This window comes from Galeopterus variegatus, unplaced genomic scaffold (assembly GCF_000696425.1).
Source record: "Galeopterus variegatus unplaced genomic scaffold, G_variegatus-3.0.2 Scaffold1444, whole genome shotgun sequence".
NCBI classification, from domain to species: Eukaryota; Metazoa; Chordata; class Mammalia; order Dermoptera; family Cynocephalidae; genus Galeopterus; species Galeopterus variegatus.
Window position 1 is genome coordinate 244,494 of NW_007727555.1, and position 20,408 is coordinate 264,901.

General features: G+C 54.6%; 1 protein-coding gene across 1 annotated transcript in view; it reads left to right on the plus strand.

Annotated features, from left to right (window-relative positions):
- Nucleotides 1-20,408, plus strand: part of RASA3 (RAS p21 protein activator 3) — a 102,127-nt gene that overhangs the window by 46,968 nt on the left and 34,751 nt on the right. Inside the window, exons 4-6 of the mRNA XM_008577062.1 lie at nucleotides 5,841-5,917; nucleotides 16,629-16,709; nucleotides 17,104-17,176. Of these exons, the coding sequence (XP_008575284.1) occupies nucleotides 5,841-5,917; nucleotides 16,629-16,709; nucleotides 17,104-17,176 (231 nt within the window). The remainder of the gene's footprint in view (nucleotides 1-5,840; nucleotides 5,918-16,628; nucleotides 16,710-17,103; nucleotides 17,177-20,408) is intronic.

A 20,408-nucleotide genomic window follows, 5' to 3' on the forward strand; every position in this document is an offset into this window, starting at 1 on the left:
CCTCACCTGGGATGTGCATTTGTGCACAGTGCTCGGGTTGACGTATGTGTGGCTCAGTAGTGCCTGAGGCATCTCAGAGCAGCAGTGGTAGTTATTTTCATCTAGTGGCGGATGGTGTCGTGGACAAAATCCCCAAAATAGGCACCTCATGAGGACTTTGCCTGAGACTCTAGCAGAAGCAGTTCTGTGGGTCACCTGGAGAGGCTCTGTGCCCCATGGCCAAGGCAGTTTTAGGTGAAAGGCCAAGATAGCCTGTGTGTCCCCATGTCCACCGGGGACCTCAAGCTCAGCCAGACTTTGTGGCTCTGCCGAGGTCACAGGCTACACAGAAGCTGAAGGAGAGCCCAGCCAGAGGGGATATGGAGGCCCTTCTCGGGAATTAAGGAGCTGTGCCACAGTGCGCCTCCCTGGCCCTCACGGGACACGTCCCGATTGTGCATCACATTTAATTAACTGCTTCAGAGGAAAACAGTGGCCAAGGAGTCCACATGTGCTGTGGGAATTAAAAGATGCTGTAATTACTGGCAGCAGTAACACTGTACTCAAAGTAGGAGAGCAGGGTGCTGACGGGAAAGACGGACGTGAACACCGGGAGCGCCGTGGCCGCACACCTGCTCCACGACTCGGAACCCTCGTGTGGAGGCGAGGTCCAGAACCACGTGCCGTGTGACCGCACATCCCTGTTCTTCATTTTGGCATGTGTACCCCCCGCTTTTATTCTGAAATAACAATCCGCGGCATCCTAATCAGAAATGCTGCTGTGAGCAGCCCACAGATGTGGCTTTTGCCTTTTTGTCTGCACTGTGGTTTTCTCCCAGGTTTAGGTTTGACTTTATTGGCAAGTGTAGCTTTTCATATTTCTTGCCTTTTGGTTTTTTTATTTAATTTTGAAATGGTTATACATTCACAGGAAATGGCAAAAAAAAAAAAAAGTGGTACACAAGGAACGATGGCGAGCACGTCTGTGCTCCTCTGTCTGTTCTCAGAGACCGAGCGTCACCCAGAAGGGCCGTGCTCCTGATGGGGCCCTCGTGTACACCTGGCGCACGGTCACACCAGGGTGCTCACTGTGCAGTCCACAGACTCCGTTCAGATTTCACCAGTTTACACACACAGGTGTGTGTGTGTGTGTGTGTGTGTGTGTGTGTGATCCATGCAGTCTTCTTCCAGTTTTTTTTATTGTGGTAAAATACACATAGCATGAAATTTACCCTTTTAATCATTTTTGAGTGTCCAGTGCAGTAGCATTAAATGCGCCTACAGTATTGTGCGACCATCACCACCACCCACCTCCAGAATTCTTTCCATCTTGCAAAACCAAAACTCTCCTTGTTAGACAGTAATTCCCACCCCCTCCCCCAGTGCTTGGCAGCTGCTGACATGCTCTCTGTCTCTGTGGATGTGACAGCTCTAGAAACCTTATGCCGGTGGAATCACAGTGTCTGTCCTTTTGTGACTCAGCATAATGTCCTCAGCGTTCACCTACGTGGTAGCAAATGGCAGGATTTCCTTCCTCTTCAAGGCCGAGAGATACTCCACTGTATGGATGGACCTCACTTTGTTTATCCATCATCTGTTGAGGGACACTTGGGTTGCTTTCACCTTTCGGCTCTTGTGATATTCTGCGCAACTTTGTCACGTGTGTAGATTTGTGTAGCCACCATCACAATCAAGATTCAGAGCTGTTTAGTCACCACCGAGCTATAAATACGAATGCTGTGTGTTCATCTTACAGCTGGCAGAATCTTTCCTAATTATTTCATACTTGATGCCATAAGGCCCCTCGTGTGCCCATGGCCTGGCGAACCTCATCTGTGAAGCAAGGATGCCGGCCCCAGTGGCACAGGTCTCCTGGGGATTTGTGAGTCATGAAAGGCAAATGCCTGCTGTTGCGCACAGGGAGAGGGGACCCGGCAGGCACCGCGCTGAGTGCTTCATCACGTGTCCAGTGCTTCACCGCGCTGAGTGCTTCATCTGGACAATGCCCTCCTGTGAAGTGGCCATGCAGGGAGGAGGCTCCGTGAGACTCAAACTGACCTTTAAAACTGCAGTTACCATCTTTCCTGTGCAGTGGTTGTTTCACTGGAAAGGTCACATTTATAGTTTTTAGAAGGGCGGAGGGTGGCGTGTGGTTTCTTGAATCCATCTGCTCTGTAATTCACAGGAAAAAGGCATGTTTCAGGAAAGAAAGTATCTCAAAAATAGGCCAACATGAGACATCAGTGAGTCACAGAAATGGGGAAAAAAGGCAGTTTAAAAAATTTCGTGCTTCCTTCTGGAATTGATGATTTGTAAAGGTCTTTGGTAAATCACTTTATGAAGCAGAATTAGTCACCTCTGCCCCTCCCATGGCAGTGAGCGTGGTGGGCTCCCTGCGGAGGAGGAGTCTGCAGCTCCCGAAGGGACTGGTGCCCGCTCCCTGCTGTGGACCCTCTCGGTGCTGAGTGGGGAGGGGGACCGTGTACCGGACCCTCCTCACCTTCCCTTCCCAGGACACCTGGCAGGTTGTGAGCTCTGTTTCCACGAGCCTGTTGTTAAAGTACGCCATGTATTCTGAAAGGGGCACAGATCAAAGAGCTGTCACAGAGAGCCCCGGCAGCACCAGCCCAGAGACGCCCACGTCTTCCACCTTTAGCTGTGGGCTGTGCCTTGAAAGTCAGCAGAGGTGGATTCCAGCCTCTTGTGGAGTATCTGGGAAATCCATCTTTTGTGTGTCAGACAATCCTGTTTGAGGGATTTCCTAGGCAAACAGTGTGAACAGTTGTCACCACCAAGGCCCAGCTCCTAAAGCTAAGGATTTAAGGGACTGCAGGAGTGGTGGGGCGAGGCAGGCTCCCTTCTTTCCCTGGACCGTTTCTGCCTTTCTTTTCTGTCATTTGCCCGTTACTTCGTCTTCTCTTTTTGTGGTGCTGAGGTGCCTCTGTCCCGATGGTTCTGCTGGGCCCAGGGCTGCTGGGAATGGGACACATGGAGAGAGGTGTTTACGGGGCCAGGGTTGTCACTCGGCCCAGCAGACGGGCTCTGGTGCTCATGCTCCGCTTGCTAGCCTGGGAAAGGCCTTTCTGAGAAGCATGGACGGGGCCACTGGATGCCTTTTTTTAAATTAACAAATTGTACTTTTGAGCAGTTTTCTGTTTACAGGAAAGTTGAGCAGAGAGGACAGAGTGCCCACACTTCCCTCCTGGAGTCCCTGCCCGGTCCCCAGCTGGCGATGCACTGTTGTTAACCAAAGTCCTTAGTGCTCACTCGTGGGCACCCTGTGTAGTGTTTTGTGGGTTTTGGCAAATCCACTTGTCAGGGACCCACCGTTGCAGTGTCACGCACAGAAGGTTGAGGGTCAGAGGCGTGTCGTCTTTCATTCTGACATTAGGGGTTTGTCTTTTCTCTGTTGTTCTTGGTTAGCCTGGCTCGGGGTTTATCGACTTTATTGATCTTTCTAAAGAAACTGCTTTTAGCTTTGATTTTTCTGTGTTAATTTCCTGTTTCCAATTTCATTGATTTCTGCTCTATTCTTGTTATTTCTCTTCTTCTGCTAACTTTGGATTTAATTTGCTCTTTTTCTCCTTTCCTAAGGAGGAAGGTTAGATGATGCATTTGGTTCTTTCTCCTTTTCTCATATATGCAGTTGATGCTCTGAGTTTCCCTCTAAGCTCTGCTTTTGCTGTCCCACAAATCTGGATAAGTTATACTTTCATTTTCGTTTATGTAAAAATATTTTAAAGTTTCTCTTGAGACATATTTTTGACCTTTTTGTTATTTAGAAATGTGTTGTTTAACCTCTAAATATTTGGGGATTTTCCTGCCATCTTTCTGAGTTTGATTTCATTTAATTTCCATGCATTCTGAGAGCAGACGTGTGATTTTTCTCTAAGTTTGCAGGTGTGTCTTCCAGCCAAGTGTGGTCTCTGCCATGAGTGTTCCCTGTGGGCCTGGGGTGTGCTCCCTGTTGCTGGATGAAGTCAGTCAGCTCTGGTTGACTGTTGCTGTGCAGTTCCCAGCTGCTTTTTTTTTTTTTTGAGACCAGCTGCACCGCGCTCAGCCAGTGAGCGCACCAGCCATCCCTATATAGGATCTGAACCCGCGGCGGGAGTGCTGCTGCGCTCCCAGCGCTGCACTCTCCCAAGTGCACCATGGGCTCGGCCCTCCCAGCTGCTTTTTTTTTTTTTTTTGTCTTTTTGTCTTTTTTCGTGACCGGCAACGGATCGCAACCCTCAGTGTCGCGCCCGTCCATACCGGACTGGGACCGGCAATGGGACCGCAACCCCCGGTGCCGCGCCCGCACCTCACTCAGCCAGTGAGTGGGAACCGGTCTGTATGTGGGATCCGAACCCTAGGCGGGAGCGCTACCGCGCTTCCCAAGCGGCGCACTGTAGCAGTGCGCCACCGGGCCGGCCCCACCCCAGCTGCTTTTTAAACTTAATCACGTATTCACCTTGAGTAAGAGTGGGAAAAACTATCAATCAGGATTTTTTTCTGTGCTGTCCTAAGGTTTCTTTTCCTCATCAGCCAAAATAAGCAGAAAGGACACTGGCCTGCACCCTGTGCATCTTGCTGGGCAGATGGTTATGGGGACGAGGAGGCTGGGCCGCCCCTTCCCACCCTTCTCCAGCCCTGGCAGGAGAGAACTCAGGGCAACCAGGGCTTCAGTTTCTTTCCTGGAGACATGGAGTTTCTGTGGCTGAGCAGGTGCGAGCCCAGGCAGGCGTGTCCTGTCATACACCTTGGTGTGCACTAGGAAGCAGCGCTTCCTGCCCACCTGAAACAGAGGGCCCGGTGCTTGAAGGGGCAGCCCTGGCGATGGCATTTCTGGTGTGGTTGGTTGTGCTGGGGGTGTTGTGGCCCACTGTGCCATGTGCGTTGACCTAACAGGTGTGAACCTCTGACCTGCACATCGGTTAGGGTGACTTTCTGGGAGGAGAAGCCTCCTTGCAGGGATGGCGTAGTCTTGCTTTGTCTGATCTCCTACTATCACTCTCCCAAATCACCAGAAAAGGGAAGGACACAATGTGCCTGAAGACAGTGCCTAGAGGAAACCGGAAGCCGGTGCCAAGATCTGAAGGTGCCGAGCTGGTGTCGGTGCCTCTGGGCCCGCCTGGGGGAAACAGGACGCAGCACTGCCACTGCATGCTGTTAGCCAGACATGCTCTGTGACTTCTCAGGAGGCCTTGAAAACGAACTAGCCTCCACAGCCTGAACATCCTCGCAAACCTTAAGAATCATGTCCCAAAGGAGGTGGTACCCGGGGCACTTGAGAATGCAGGCAAAGAGGCCGCACCTTGAGTCCATGCTGATGGGAAGTCTTGCTCACCTGGTCGCGAGCTCCTGTCCTGTGCTGATGTTAATGGTGCCTCCTCAGCGTAAGCAGGGCAGCGCCCACTGCTCGGGGACAGAGAAGTGCAGGTGACAGCTCGCAGAGCCCTCAGCTCTGGCCAGCGCTCAGTAAAGGAGCCACAGTAGACGCTTGTGTTGGTGTCACTTTTGGCATTTGCCTTCCCCGCTTGCAGAGCCGGCGAGGGCTGGTGCCCACCTTCATCCATCTCCACATGCGGTGGGCTGCGGTTGCAGGGAGGCCAGGCCCCAGAGTGCGACAGCAGTGGAGGCCTGGGTGGCGGAAGCCTGCTTGTGCGCACTGTTAGTGCCCGGTGGAGTGCTGGGGCATTGTGGGGGCCACAGCAGCTTGTTGGGGAGGGTTGGAGGCTCTAGGGCATTTGAGTGAGAGCAGACCATTTGTTCCTTTGGCCAGCGGGTTGACAGGTGGTCAGGCCACCCCCTGGCAGGCGAGTGGCCACGCAGCAGGCGAGCAGCATATCCTCTGTGACACCCTGTCCTTGTCCTTGCAGGGCAAGGTCCACCTGGAGCTGCGGCTGAGTGAGGTCATCACAGACACCGGTGTCATCTGCCACAAGCTCGCCGCACGGTAAGCCTCGCCCATGGGGGTTGATTGGCTGTGAATGACACACTGATGCCCAGGAAGAAGGTGGGGTCATTTTCAATGAACCTGTCAGAATTTTCAGACTAGGTGCCTCTTCAAGGTGACATTGTTTTTAGAGGTTCCGGCACATTCTTTGTGATATTCTCAGTAAAGCAGATGACTGTCCGGAGCGGTTGGTGTTGCCCTCCCTGCGTTAGAACGGAGGAAATGGGTCGGATGGCTCAAGCTCTGGCCTCCAACACAAGTCCCAGGCTTTCAAGCCACTGTGCGTGTTGTGTGTGCAGTGTGCACACACATCTAGAATTAGTCTGTGCCCCTCACAGCGGGGTTCTCACCCTCTAGGGAGCAGACCCCTAGATAGTCTGCAGGAGGCTGTGGACCCCCAGGAGAGGCACACGTGCACACACACCATCTTGCACATGCATTGAGGTCGGCCTGGCCACGGGCCTCAGGTGTACATGCCAGGCTGAGACCTGTTCTCCAGGTTGTGGCCCTAAATAAACTGGGCAGAGCTGTTTGCACTGTGGCCCCATGTCTCTTGGGTCTACATGGTGGCTGTCAGAGGCACCTCTCTGTCCCTCCCACAGTAGGCCCAGGTTGGGAGAGTGAGGGGTCACTGCCCAGGTGTAAGGGCAATGGGGAGGGGCCTGCCCTGCTCTGTCAGAGGCCCAGAAATGAGCTCTGGTGTTGGGAACCCACCCCTCATCCTGCCAGTGAGAAAGAGGTTGGAGGCTCCAGCGTCTTCATCTCTGCAGAGAACCTCTTTGTTGACTTCCTCATGTAGCTGTCCCTCTGCAGCAAGGGCACCTGTGTCAGTGTGACTTAGTACTGTCTTTCCCCTGGGCCGGTGAGATGCTTGCAAAGCCTCGGAGTTCAGCGTTAGCATTTCACCCTCTCTGATCCACCAGCAGGCCAGGGGGAAGGTGGGTGAGCAGGGTCTACCCTTCTCTGCTGCCCCTGAGATGGCCCACCACACTGTCACTGAGGCCGTCCAGTCTGGTGGCTAAACACAGCAGTTGGGCTGCGGTTCCATCACGCGCCCAAGGACAGGATGTAAAAGCCGAGGATTCCTGTTGTCTGGACTGTGGAAGTCCAGCAAATGCCTGGGGGCGATCAGCAAGCTTCGTCCTGGGCTCTTCTGATATACTAGCTTGAACATAGTCACTGTGCTCTCCAGTTCTGGAGACGTTGCTAATTCTCATGTTTATTTCTAGGTTTACACACTTGTTCAAGAGGACTTAAGGCTGTTTGACACAAGTTAGTGGTGGGGGCAGAGAATGAGAACCAGGTGGGGCGTGGGAGGTGTGGCCATCTGTGTCCATGGGAGGGACCAGCCAAAAACTCTCAACAGCCCTACTGGCCCATTTGTAGACGGGAGGGCACAGAACCTGCCTGGGCGGCCGGCTCAAGTACACTGTGCAGGGGAGTCAAGGGCCACAGTGTCGGCATCAGCTGAATGGGTTTTGGAGCAAGAAGAGGAATGGTCGAGAGCGCTTCTTTCAGGACTTTGGTGTGTGTAGCATGTTCTTCATGGGTTGGCACCGCCTCCCACCTGGCAGGTTGAAGGCAGACTCAGGTGCTTCAAGTCCCACCCAGAGCTGGGTGAACTGGAGTCTCTCTGTGAGCGGTGAGGAGTCCTCTCCTTTGTCCTGTGTCCTTTTAAGCATTTGTGGTACTTACTCCAAAAAAACATGCTGAGGGCCAGCTCCATGTTGGTAAGGAGGCTGCCCACATCACCAGTGGGTGATGGTGTTATCGACACCTGCCCCAGGCAGGGCCATGCTTCTCTGCAGGAAAAATTTTGGGCCCACTTCCCCTGGGAGGTAAGGACAGGGTGGGAGCAATGAGGCGGAGCAGGTGCATGCAAAGGCTCGCCCAAGCTTGGAGGAGCCTAGACACGATCCAGCAGGGGACAGACGTGCTTCTGGGAAAGTCAGAGGTGGACCGCTCATTCATTCACTCACTAAATACCTGCTAAGTGCTCACAACTACAGCTGTCAACATTTGGTGCCCATCAGAATCACCCAGGAGTTTAAAGAAAATGCAGATGCCCTGGCCCACTGTAGACCATCAGAGTGGCTGCCCAGGCCTATGCTCAGGGGTGCACCATGGGAGCTGATGTTGTCACTGCAGGAGCCCCTGGCTGGGACTGCTGTGTCAGGCACTGCCCGGGCCAGGCCTGTGGTGGTGGTGAGCCCTGGGGAGCAGCACCCCGCCTGTGCTGGGCTGACACCTCCACAGGTAGACCAAGGGCAGGGTGTGGCTGCAAGCTGGGTTATGGGGGCAGGAGGTGGCCAGGCAGGGGAGGACACAAAGGGTCTGTGTGGCGTGAGTTAGCCATCCTGCCTTGGCAGGCCCCAGCCTTCCCTCTGATCCGTGGGCCCTGTAGGGAGCCTTTCCAGATCTACAGGACTGGTCTTTGGTGGCAGGCTTTTTCTGCCTGCTCCCACCCTCCATGCTGAATCAACCCTGCAGACCCTGGCTGCAGCTGAGGCACCCGGGGGTCTGTCACCTTGCTTGGCTCTTGGGGAGCTGGATGGGATCGTGTGGGGACCCTCCTGATCCTTGGCCCCTTCTTAGGTGCACACTGGTCTCCACAAAGAGCAGGTCTCCAGAACAGTGTCTGCAGCCTCCTTGCTGCGTCTGGGACTGGTGGTCATCAAATCCACCATGAAGCATGGTCCTGCCGGGAAACGATTCCTTTGTGTGTCCAGCTCCTGTCATTTTGCACACGGGGTGGTTTTGTGACATCAGAACCACTTGGCTCTTCATTCATGTGGACACTTGAAATATCCCAACTGTTGGTTTGGACACCATAAAATCCCAGCTGCCTATCATGAGTAACTCATTTCTGTTGAGGAAATGGGAAAGCCGGCCACCATCCCCACGAGGCTGACCAGCCGGCTGCAGCCCCGTTCCTTCGTCTGCTCAGCACGAGGCAGCATGGATCAAACTATTTTCTGCCACTTAGTACACCTGAAACTGGGTAATTTATAAAGAAGTGGAATTTATTTTTCACAGTTTTGGCGGTTGGGGAGTCCAAGGTCCAGGGTGTACGTCTGGTGAGGGCCTTCTTGGCAGAGTCTCTCTGCAGAGTCCTGTGGTGACCAAGGTGTCACACGGTGAGGACGGCAAGAGTGTTTTTTACATGCTCCCTTGCTCTCCTTATAAATCCCCCAGTCCACACCCGTGATAACCCATTAAACCATTAATCCACTACTCCATCCACAAGGGCACAGTCCTAACGATCCCATCACCCCTTAAAGGCCCCACTGGGGATCAAGCTTTGGACAGAATAAGCATCCAGACCACAGCAGAGAGGGAACCACAGGGATTCACCTCTGTGCCTTGATTTCTTCATCTGTAAAATGGGCATGGGAGTATCTGCCCTCGTGCACCAACAGTTGCTAAGAGTTGGAATTTAGGGCATTCATGTGGCTGTTTATCGAGTGCCATCCTCTTGCTTGTGAAGTTCAACTTTCCTTGGACAGAGCAGTGGAGGAGGTTGGGGCACAGGTGTCCCTGGCCCTGGCTGGTGTCCTCCACTGGGACCCCATGCTGGGGACTCCCTGTCGTTTCCAGACATGTACTGATGCCTGGGATCTGCTCATGTGTCCTTGGGGACACCCCTCTCTCTGGCAGGGACACAGCACCATCCTGCTTTACCCTCTGCACTGCACGACGCCATGTTGTGTGTGTGGCTGTTTGTTTCTGTATCTCGTGCAAATGTGGGGGCAGGCACTGGATCCACTTGTTCACATCTGCGTCCCCGACACTGGGGTGGCACCAGCACGTGGCAGGTGTCTGGTTTATTCCACAGAGCCCGTGGGGAAGGGCCCCGAGAGGGCAGGACAGGGCTCTTTCACGGGAGGGAACTGGGCTCCTCACTGCATCCAGAACTTATCCAGAAATGGTGTCTGCCCAGTCCCCTGGGCTCCTGTGGTGGCCCTGCAGGATGGGCTCTGCCCACCAGTGTTCCTCGCACTGTGCAGCTGTTTGCAGGCCGGGTGGACGGCGCACAGTGGAGCTGCAGCCCCACCCTGGCTGTGGGTGGGGGTCACCGAGAGATTTTTAAAGGCTGATGGGGGCCTGGCCAGGCGAGTGGAACCAGAGCTCCCCACAGTTCTCCCATGGGCCAGCGCTGGGTGGGGCCCCTCTGAGAGTCTCTCCTTAAAGAAGAGGGATTTGCCGGGTTCATGCATCTTAGGGATGGAATCCTGCCTATTCCATCCCCCAGGGCAGGGCAGGGAAGGGGCTGCCCCTGCGCAGTGCAGTCACAGGCTCTGGGATCACCTGACTGTGATGTCTGGGATGGTCAGTCCCCTTTTGCCTGTGGCAGCCTCCCCAAGCCCAAGAGCCAGAGGGGGCTGTGGCCCTAAACCTAACCCTGGCAGAGGGGGCCCAAGGGGTCCTATGGGGCTCGTGCCCTGCCTGAAGGGACGATGGAGTGTGTCCCCTCTCGCCCCACTGGAGATCCCTTTTTATTTAGAAACTGAGATGTGCTGCTTCTGCCACAACACTAGCACTTCAGGTGCACAGCCTCAGCGTGTCCCCAGGCCATGAAGTCTCCGCCACTCTCCACTGTGCAGTCTCAGAATGTTCCGTCACCCTGAGCAGCCGCTCCCCACCGCCCCTCCTCCATTCCTGGCCACCCCTGACCTGCCCGTCTTTCTCCCTTTGCCCGTTCTGGGCACTTCATATATACAGAATCACAGGCTGTGTGGCCTTTCACATCTGGCCTCTTTCCATGAGCAAGTCTGCGGGGCCTATCCGTGTGGCAGCGTGTGCTGACACCACTCCGCTGCATACACAGACCACGCCTGTTCCTCCGTTTGCCAGCTGTGAACACTAGTGTTGCTCTCACTTTGGGCTTTTACAAATAAAGCTGCTGTGGGTATTCCAGGACATGTCTGTGTGGACACACGTGTTGCACCCTCCAGGGCTCCAGGGGGACTCCCTCCTTCCCCTCCCTGCCTGTGGTGGCAGAAGGGCCCCTGGGCTTGTGGCTACATTTGTCCATCGCTGCCCCTGCCTTCATGGGGCCTCTCCTGTGGCCCCGGCCTGTGCTTCTGTCCTGTAAGGACATGTCATGAAATCCAGTCATCCCTAAATCTGGGATAATCTCCTCTCAATATCCTTAGTTGGATTACATCTGCAAAGACCTTTTTTTTTTAAATAAGGTCCCCTTTGGGGATTCCAGAACCAGGACGTGGACACTCCATTTTGGGGGCCACCACCCAGTCCCCCACAGTGGATGACTCCTACGGAGGCAGGGTTATGATAAGGGACTGTGGAGTCAGAGCCAGAAGTCCTGGCCCCTCTGCTCCAGCCACGCCCCCCTCACCTCTGACCTGGCCCACACATTGTCCATGGGGTCCCTGGGTATTCTGCCGGCCTCGTCTACCTTCCCCGCAACTGCAGGCCACTGTGAATTGCTCGGAATTTCTCCTGAGTTTGTCCATGACCCGCACAACTCTGGGGCTCAGCAGGCTGGAGACACGGCCCTGACTCTCTCCTTCCCCAGCAGGTGGTGATCTCTGGGCTTTCCCAGGGGTCTCGCCAGAAGGACAAAACCTCTCTATTCCTGCCTGACCTGGGAATGGAATTGGGCAGCTGGAGAAGCCTTTTGTCCAACATCCGCATGGGCCAGGCACTGGGCTGAGCACAATTCACAACAGCCCTGGTGGGACCCATCTTTCTGGGAGACGGTGTGGGGAGTCAATGAACCTGGTGGCATCAAGGCACAGAGCACCAGTGTAAAGTGAGAGTCATAGTCCAGCATCACCAGCCGTGCCTACCCAGAGTGACCCAGCAGGTGGCTTATCCATGTCTCAGACAGTGAAGCAGAGAGTTACTTCTTCCCGGCAGCATACACATGCACCCTCAGAGGGCCATGGTCAGGGGCGCAGGATCCCACCAGGAAGGAGGGGTGGAGTTCAGGGAAATGGCAGGTCCCCCAGCCCAGGAGAGAGCAGGGCCTGTGGGAGCCGCAGACAGGGAGGTGCTGCCTGGGGAGCTGTGAGGAGGGAGGATGGGGGAGCAGGGCAGGGGTTAACATTCCCCCCCCACACCGTCCAGCTCTGGAGGTGCCCAGGCCCCATCGGAAGCTGCAGCCTCAGAAGTCGCTCCCTGGCCACAGCCCAGGCAGAGAAGGGAGGGGAAGTGATGAGAAGGCCCCAAAGAGCAAGCACCACGGTGTCCTGTGGCCAGACAGAGGGTGTCCTCCGCTCTCAGGAGGAGGGGATGCGGATGTTTTTGTCTGGGGGAGGATGTCTTGTGGGGGAGAAGCTCTGACCTGGGCCCATGTCCTCCAGGGCAGGGACAGCCCAGATGCCTCCAGCCACCCGTGTGGAGAGCTCCTGCCAGTCAGGTCCCTCCAGGCCACAGGCAGCCCTGCCTCCCTTTCCCTCCTCCAGGGCCCAGCATTGCCTTCACGGTGAGAACCAGCATCTCTCAGGGCCCAACCCGTCTGTCTGTCCTCCCCGCCCCATGTGTTGTGCACAGCATGGGATTTGGGGACAGTCAGACTTGGACTTGAATCCCAGCCCTGTGATCTTGGGAAAGTAAGTTAATCTGAGTCTCCATTTTCTCCTTCATAGAATGGAGACAATAATTTGTAGGCTCTCTGAGGCTTGTTATTTTTTATTTAATAGATGTTTACCGTGTTAGTACGTTATTCCACATGCACACTGGGCCCACTCTCTCCTCCCGTCAAGCTCTTAGCACCCCCGTCCTGTGGGGACACTGAGGCACAGCACATGGCAGGTTGCGCTGTTGCCTTCTGAGTGTGCACTTGGCAGCTGCCACCCCTGCTTGGACAGACATCTTTTCATGTCTTTTTTCCACAACTAGGTTTCAAGTTTGGGGTTGGAGGCCCCACTTCATGTTTCTTTTTTACTTCCAACAAAGACAGGCGCACATCTTACTCATTTATTCAGTCATTAACTTATTGATTTATTCAAAAATACTTAATGGACCCCTAACACAGGCTGAGCCTCTGGAGCTTACGTTCCTGCGGGTTCCAGGGGGACAGAAGCGAACACATAAGTCTGTAAACTTTCGGTTTCAGTGGAGAAAAGTGTTGGAAATGTCTGGAGAGCAACGCTCCTGCTGGGCCAGGGTGTCAAGCCCAGGGGGCTGCTGACCATCTCTCGGGTGACTTAGCAATTTGGTATATGAGATCTGGGGTGACCTGAGGTCACTGGCGTCTGCACTAGGGGTGAGATGAATTGTTCATAAATGACTGTTTGGGCCTTGGACGCAAACACAGCGGGAAGAGTGCACAGCGCCGTTCTGGCCACATGCTCGGCCTTGATGGCGTAGCGGCGGGCGCTTCCCAACCCTTCCTTCGTCCCCTTCGTGTCCCTGTGATGCAGGGTCCTTCTCCTGGAACCCACCACCCGCCTGCTTTGTTGCAAGTGAGGGCGCCTGTCCGTTCCTACACTCAAGCCCTGTCACCCTGCAGGCCAGACCATCTCAGAAGCGCTGGCCCTGCAGAGTCAGGGGCACCCTGCCAAAAAACGACCTGTGTTGAGGTGTCCAACAAGATCTCAAGCCCAGTAAAGATCTTATTTTCCATCATTAGGAAATTTAGTGCTAAAAGAAAAGCAGACAGGCTGTTGATCTGCAGCCTCACTTTCTGAGGTCAGGGAAAGCTTTCAAAGCCAAGCCCTCAGTACAGAGCACGGGGCGGTCCAGGTACGGTGACCACTGCAGCCCCAAGTGCGGTCCTGCCGTCCTCGAGTGCACTTCCTCTGCAGCCCCGCCCAAGAGCCGGCTATGCAGCTCCTGGTGGGGCAGGAGGTGACGGCACCGGTCTGCTGTCCACGTCAAGGAAGGAAAATGGACATGACTTCCTGGCTGCAGGCTGTTGCTATAACTATGAGGCATAACGGTGTTGTGAGGGGCAGGTTGACAATCAAAACCGATGAATGTTAAAAAAAAATGCAAAATACTGTACGTTTTGTACTCCACATTCCAGACTAATGTCACTTGGTGTGTTTTTAAGTTTTCTTTTAGGGCATAAGATGCTCCTCATGAACGGCCAACGTGGCAGATACTTCAGTCCCTTTCTTCACGTGTCTGTGATTTGCCTGTGTTCATGGAACTTGCTTTACATAGAGTAGGTCCTAGACAGACGCACAGTGTGAACATGCCTGTTCATGTAAATAAAGCGTGGCTTCCTGTGACCTCAGGCAGCGCAGTCAGTGTGTCCAGGACGCTAGTGAAGACGCACCCACGTGGAAGGAGGACGAGGGGCCGGCATGGCTTTTATTCCCGGTGGTGCCTTTTGTGCACCAGATGGCCAGGCACCACCTTCTCGTGCTGCTCCCAGATGTCTTTACATAGCTGCACTCAGGAGCCAATCTTTGTTTTGAATTAGGGAACAGAGCGCTCCTCAGATTGGTCTCTATGAGAGGAGGAGTGAATGCGGGGCTCACGTGGTCCTCCACATGCTCTCTGGGGACCGCAGCCTCTCTCAGGAAACAAGACCCAGGAGAACTGCCTCCCGTTAGATGCGTAGCGATACCATCCAAGTCACTGGCTGTGAGAACCGCTGTCTCTCAGAGTATCCAAAATGCGGATGCACCTGCGACTGGAGCCTTATTCCTGATGACCTGATCCACAGCTGAATCTCATCAGAACACGTGTGCCTGAGACTTGGACCTCTTGACAGGGAGGGTGCAGCTCTGCCCCAAACCTCTTGAGCTCTTCCCATCTCACAGCGGCCCCAGGAGCCCCTCTTAGAGGGCGACCCCTGCCCTCAGGCCGCAGTCTGGAGGGCTGCATCCTCCCCAGGCCCCGTCACCCGAGGGATCCACCGCAGTGCTTCTCTGTGGCTGTGTCCAGTTTGTTCCCTTCCTTGCACTCACCATGTACGGTAATCCCGTGTTACTTCCTGTCTTGCTTCTTTGTTGCTGTGCCAGCCAAGCAGAGGTGAGCTTCCTGGGGCCACTTGGTCTGGCCGCCACTCTGTCCCCGTTCCTGGAATAGCGCCTGAAACATGACAAGAGCTCGGCAAGCATTTCTTTAGCAGATGTATTAACAGATGAATAATACTGGTTTAGTGGATGAGTTAGTGAAGGGAGAATGATAACCAGAGACCAAGGAAGTAATCTTGGAGAAAACCAGAAATATTCCAGAAATTAGAGGAAAAAGAGAAAGAATTAAAAATACTGGATAAAGCTAATAGAAATAATGGATCAATCCATGAGGCCCAACCTTATCCAATGGGAGTTCTGGAAGCATTGTCAGAAATAGAGAAAGGCCCCCAGCATGGGAAGGGCACAGGCCGGCCCTAACAGAGCAGGATGAGGGCACTGACCCCGCACACAGAAACGTTCTGGCATGATGGTGGAGCCCCAGACACAGAGGAAGGAGCCGAGTCCCCCCGGGAACGGCAGCAGTGTGGGTGGTCCACTCGCAGAGGACGAGGCCTGGCTGTCTTCCAGCTCCCAACAGCAAGGAGAGAGTGAAGCAGTCGGACACTGGGCTAGGACTTTGGCTTCTGACTGTGGTAGAGTGTCCCCATAAATAACTAAAACCTGGGCACACTGTTTACATGAACTATTTCAGACACTGGGCAGTGCGGGCAGAGCTCTGGGACCTTCAATGTAGGGAGCCAACATGAGCCTCCAGCAGCCCAGCCTCGGCCCGGAGGCAGGTTTGCTACTCTGAGCAGGGCAGCCCCCGCAGGGCCTGGCGGATGGGGGGAGCCAAGCCTGGAGTCAGGGAGGTTGAGGGCATTGGGGGTGAGTTCTTGGGGGGCTACCTCACAGAGCTGCTCGAGGACTCTGAATCCGCAGGCACACACACAGAGTGAGGCGTCACAGGGCCGGGCGGGAGAGCTGAACCCCCCAGCCCAGGGAGAGCCGTGGTATTTCTTTGGCATCAGACACACTATCTCTGTGTCAGGGCCAAACTATCCCTAGAGCAAAAGCACTGGTCGCCTTCCCAGCAAAGCTTAAAACAAGAAGGTGACATGATCGACCCAAACCACAAGCGCCGTAACAGCCTTCCAGAACAGAGCCCAGCAGCTTTGCCCTTTACAGGACAATCACCAGATCTGGATCCTCAGCATAAGGTCATAGTGTCCAGCATCTGCTCAAAAACTGACACCCTAGTGGCAGGAAAATGTTACCCATAACCTGGAGGAAAAACAGTCGGTAGAAGACCCCGGGATGGCAGGCCTGATGGAGTAAGCAGACAAGGTGACCACAGTCCAGAATTTACAGAAAACCACAAGGCATTGCAGTGCGCCCCACCTGCAGACAGTAATCAGCGAATAAGTAAAATCACACTCCTGAGGGGCAGGTATGGCAAGGAGGCCATGCACGGGCTGTGACATCACCTGTGAGATGTATATTCCCCTAAGATGTCGAGGCCTCAGTTTCCTTAGCTGTAAGACGTAAGGCGGTTGGAGGTGAGCGAGTCACTTGTGCCCGCCGGGGGAGCACAGGTGCCGGCTGTGGTGAACCTGGCATGAGCTGCATGGCCCTCCTCGCCAAGGCTGCCTCCAGGACGCAGCTCCACTGCCCGGCCCCGGCCCCTGCTGGTGTCGGTCGTCTGTTACTGTTTGCTGGAGGGAGCAGAACCCATGCTCTTCCCCCCAAGCCTCCTGGAGACTCCAGAGCTCGCCTCAAAGGGGCTGGCCTGGGCCCTCTCCTGACCGCTGTCTCTCTGCTTCCCTCCTCAGCATCCTCGAGTGCCAAGGCCTCCCCATCGTCAATGGTCAGTGTGACCCTTATGCCACAGTGACGCTGGCGGGACCCTTCAGGCAAGTGGGCTGCCGTTCTGCCCTGGGGGGTCTCAGTTCTGCTCCTGAGGCTGGGGAGGAGCTACCAAATCCAGCTCTGAAACCGCGAGGCTGAGGCCTCACGCAGGAGGACACGCTTTGAGGTGGAATCTGTAATCCCGACTCCCTTTTGTTTCCTTTGTTGCTCTAAAATGGCTTTGTAAAGGAGGAAGCCGTTATGTTCTTCACACTGGGTAGTTTTGACTTAATAAAGGCTCCTGATTTGCATACCATCTGGAGTTGGAGACAAACAGAAATATTTATAAGATAAATAAAGGCAGGAAGTTACTTGTGCACTTGATAGCTCAGTTTTAAGTCCAAGAGATTTGGAATCAAGCATTACTTTTAGCCCTAATCCTCACTCTCTTGATTACAGATCGGAAGCGAAGAAGACGAAAGTGAAAAAGAGGACCAACAACCCCCAGTTTGACGAAGTGTTCTACTTTGAGGTTGGCATCTTAGTGGGTGGGCGCTGCGTTGAAACCCCGCCTGAGGCCCCGTGGCAGCTGGTCGCCCTGGCGACCTCAACTGCGTACCTGCTCTGGAAGGTCTCTAGGGAGGGCTGCCGGCCGCCCCCCGCCCCATCCCTGGGGACTGGCCTGTTTAATTCCCCAGGAACCTTCCTCCTCTCAGAAGAAAGGCTATTTGATGCTTCCTGAACTGGCCCAGATTTGAGTTGCAAGTACACAAATTAATACTTTCCAAATTATTGGGACTTTGGGGTTTTTGTTTGGTTTTGGGGTTTTGGGTTTTTTTTTTTACTGCTTCACCCGAGCTTCCCTGAGCAGGGTGGGAGGCTCCTTTCACCAGAAATAGTGAGGCTTTAGAAGCAAAAGGGAAGCGATCAGACACAGAGGTTCCTCTGGCTGCCTCTCAGAACATGAAACACTGCGATCAGCGGGGTGGGGGATGTGAGAGCCCGACAGGACTAGCAAACACAGCTGGTTCAGTTTTGAGATGGCCATGTGTCGTGTGTTCAGGCAGGAGCTCTTCCCATGCTCAGAAGCTCCTTTATGCTGAACGTGTGCTGGGTCCTGGGGAGATAAGGGTGGGTAACAGTTCCTGTCATGGGACCCTGCTGCTGAGTGGAGAGAAAGCCAGCACTGATGGTTGCATGTAGTGCAGAGGATGTTAAGACAGGCCTGAGACGTGGCCTCAGGACTCAGAACAGCCACCAGATGTGCCTGAGGAGGGTGGCGGGGCTGCCCAGGAGGTGACACTGAGCAGAGCCTGCAGGACACCTGTGTGTGCAAGTATCCAGGCTGCAGGAGATGTTGTGGGTCTGGAGTGTAAGCAGGGTGGGATAAAGACAGGGATGTTTGGTAATAAATCTGGAGAGCTGTGTTAGAACCAGGTGCTCAGGTGCAGAGAGCTGGACCTGCGGTGGGGCTGGTGTTGGGAGGGGTTTGGAGGCAGGGTCCCAATGCACGGGCGGAGGAGCCTGTCTCTGTCGCAGATGGAGGTCCTTAGTTCACAGCCAAGCAAAGATGGTTCCCTGAACCAGGATGAGGCAGGCAGCGGATGGGGCTCCCTCCAGCCTCAGGTCTCAAGGGCAGGCATGAACTCCTGGTGAGAAAACGTAGAGGAGTTTTTAATGGCACTGGTCAGTGGAGTCACGGTGCCACATAGCTTTCTGGGTAGCGATCAGCTCCTGCCTCTGCGTCCACCCCTGCACCGTTCTCAGGTCATGAGTGATGCCTGCTGTCTGTGTTCTGTGCACTCCTGTTTCACAGTGTGGAAATGTGGGCCCCAGCCCCTAGATTAACCTAGTGACCCACAGATGAGTTTGAAAACCATGGATCACAACTGTGAGATGCCTGGAAAGGCCCCTGGCTTATGGGCTGCTGGACCCTCTATTTGAGTCTGAGTCCTCTGACCTAGTCCTTTGACCTGGCTCCACCCCTGCTCAGCAGCAGCAAACCTCTCTCACGTGGCTCTCTGTATCTCTACTTGGCTTCAGCTGGTGAATGGCCTCGTGGTTCTGACTCAGCCCACTGCCGAGCCCCTAGGGAGGGAGGGCTGGGAGCTGGCAGCCACTGGACAGGAGGGAAACAAACTTTCAGTTTCAGTGGGAAGTGGCTTTCAGATCATTTCCTTTCAGAATAACAACCAGAGTTCTCTAGAAACCCCTCAAACATCTATTATTTTGCATTCTGTAAGAGCTGCCTTCATTCACTCAACAGATGTGTTAAGTGCCAGCTCTGTGCTGAGATCATCCAAGAATAAGATAGGAAGAAAACAGACGGCCCCTGTGGTTGTCACACATCCAGCATTGAGAGACCGATAATGAGCAGATAAGCCATATAACGGCACCATGATCCTGCTCTGCAGAGACAGGAAATGTTCCATGGGGAGCAGGGGGGCTTCCTGGAGGAGGAGGCATTTCAGAGACACCTGCAGGCTGAGGAGGAGCCAGGCCTTGAGTCATGGGCCTGCCTGAGGAAGCAACCGAGTGTGAGCTGCTGGGACACAAAGCAGGGCCACTCAGCAGTCCTGGGCAGGGAAGCGACAAGGCTGACGATGGGACCCTCTGGGTGGCTTTGGAGGCAGAGTGGACGGGTGGCTGTGGAGGAGGACAGGCGTCAGAGGCTCCTGCCGGGAGCAGCTGCTTTGTGAGACAGGGGAGGCTGGGGGAGAAACAGATCTAGGGACAAGGGTGTGGAGGGTGGGAGGGGGAGGAGTCTGCAGCCATAGGACTAAGAGGCAGAGAACTGCCTCGTGGGGCCCTCGGCCATCCTCTGTGGCAAAGTGGCACAAACCTCTAGTTTACCAATCAGAAAATCACAGCCAGGGTTTAAGCAATCAAAGCAACATGACTTAGTGTCAGATTCTGGATGAGAACTATGAGCCAAAAGCTTCTAAATTATAAATTAGCATCAATTCTGATGATCCCTTGAGAAGGGGAGGCCGGGAGGGTGGCCTGCAGGAGGGAGCCCTCCTTGTTAACACCGTGATAACCTAGTATACTGTTGAAGGATGGTCAAAGCGGGAATGCAGAATAGCAACTTACTGAAGAAGTAGCTTCCTGGAGTAGTCACTTGCTGACTGAGGCAGTGACTTGCTGCAGCAGTAACTCACTGCACCTCCAGGAGCTGAGCTGGACACCGTCCCCCTCCTCTGCACAGGCGCATGGCAGAGCCCGTAGGCGTGTGCCTTGGAGCCAGCTCCTTCACTCCTTTCTGTGTTTTAAGAAACTCACAAGCCCTAAAATATCAGGAGGAAAACTGCAGTGTTTTGATCTTTGTTTTCTAACCCCTCCCCAGACGCTGCTCAGGGGACAGTTAGAGGCCATCTGGGGTCCTGAATGGTGGGGTCCTCGTACCTTCCCTTCACAGTGATGAAAAGGAAACCTCAGGAGCTGACCTTGAATAGGCAGCAGCTGCTGCACCCCCCCCCCCCCCCGGGGCATGAGGGGCTCCCTGTCCCACTCCCCAAAGCACTTAATACTTCAGTGCATCCAGAGCAGAAACCACCAGGCCTGCCAGGCAGAGAGACTCACTCTAGCAGGCCGCGGGTCGGGGACCATTCAGGACCCATCCAGATGTCCCTGCCTGGGGAGAATCAGCCACTGCTTGCAGCACGGACCCTCCGCCCGCCCATACCCCCAGGCACCTGGAAGACCGGGCCCGACCCAGAACCCTGCCTCTGCTCCTTCCGGGCCGCGGGCGTCCTCGTCCTGAG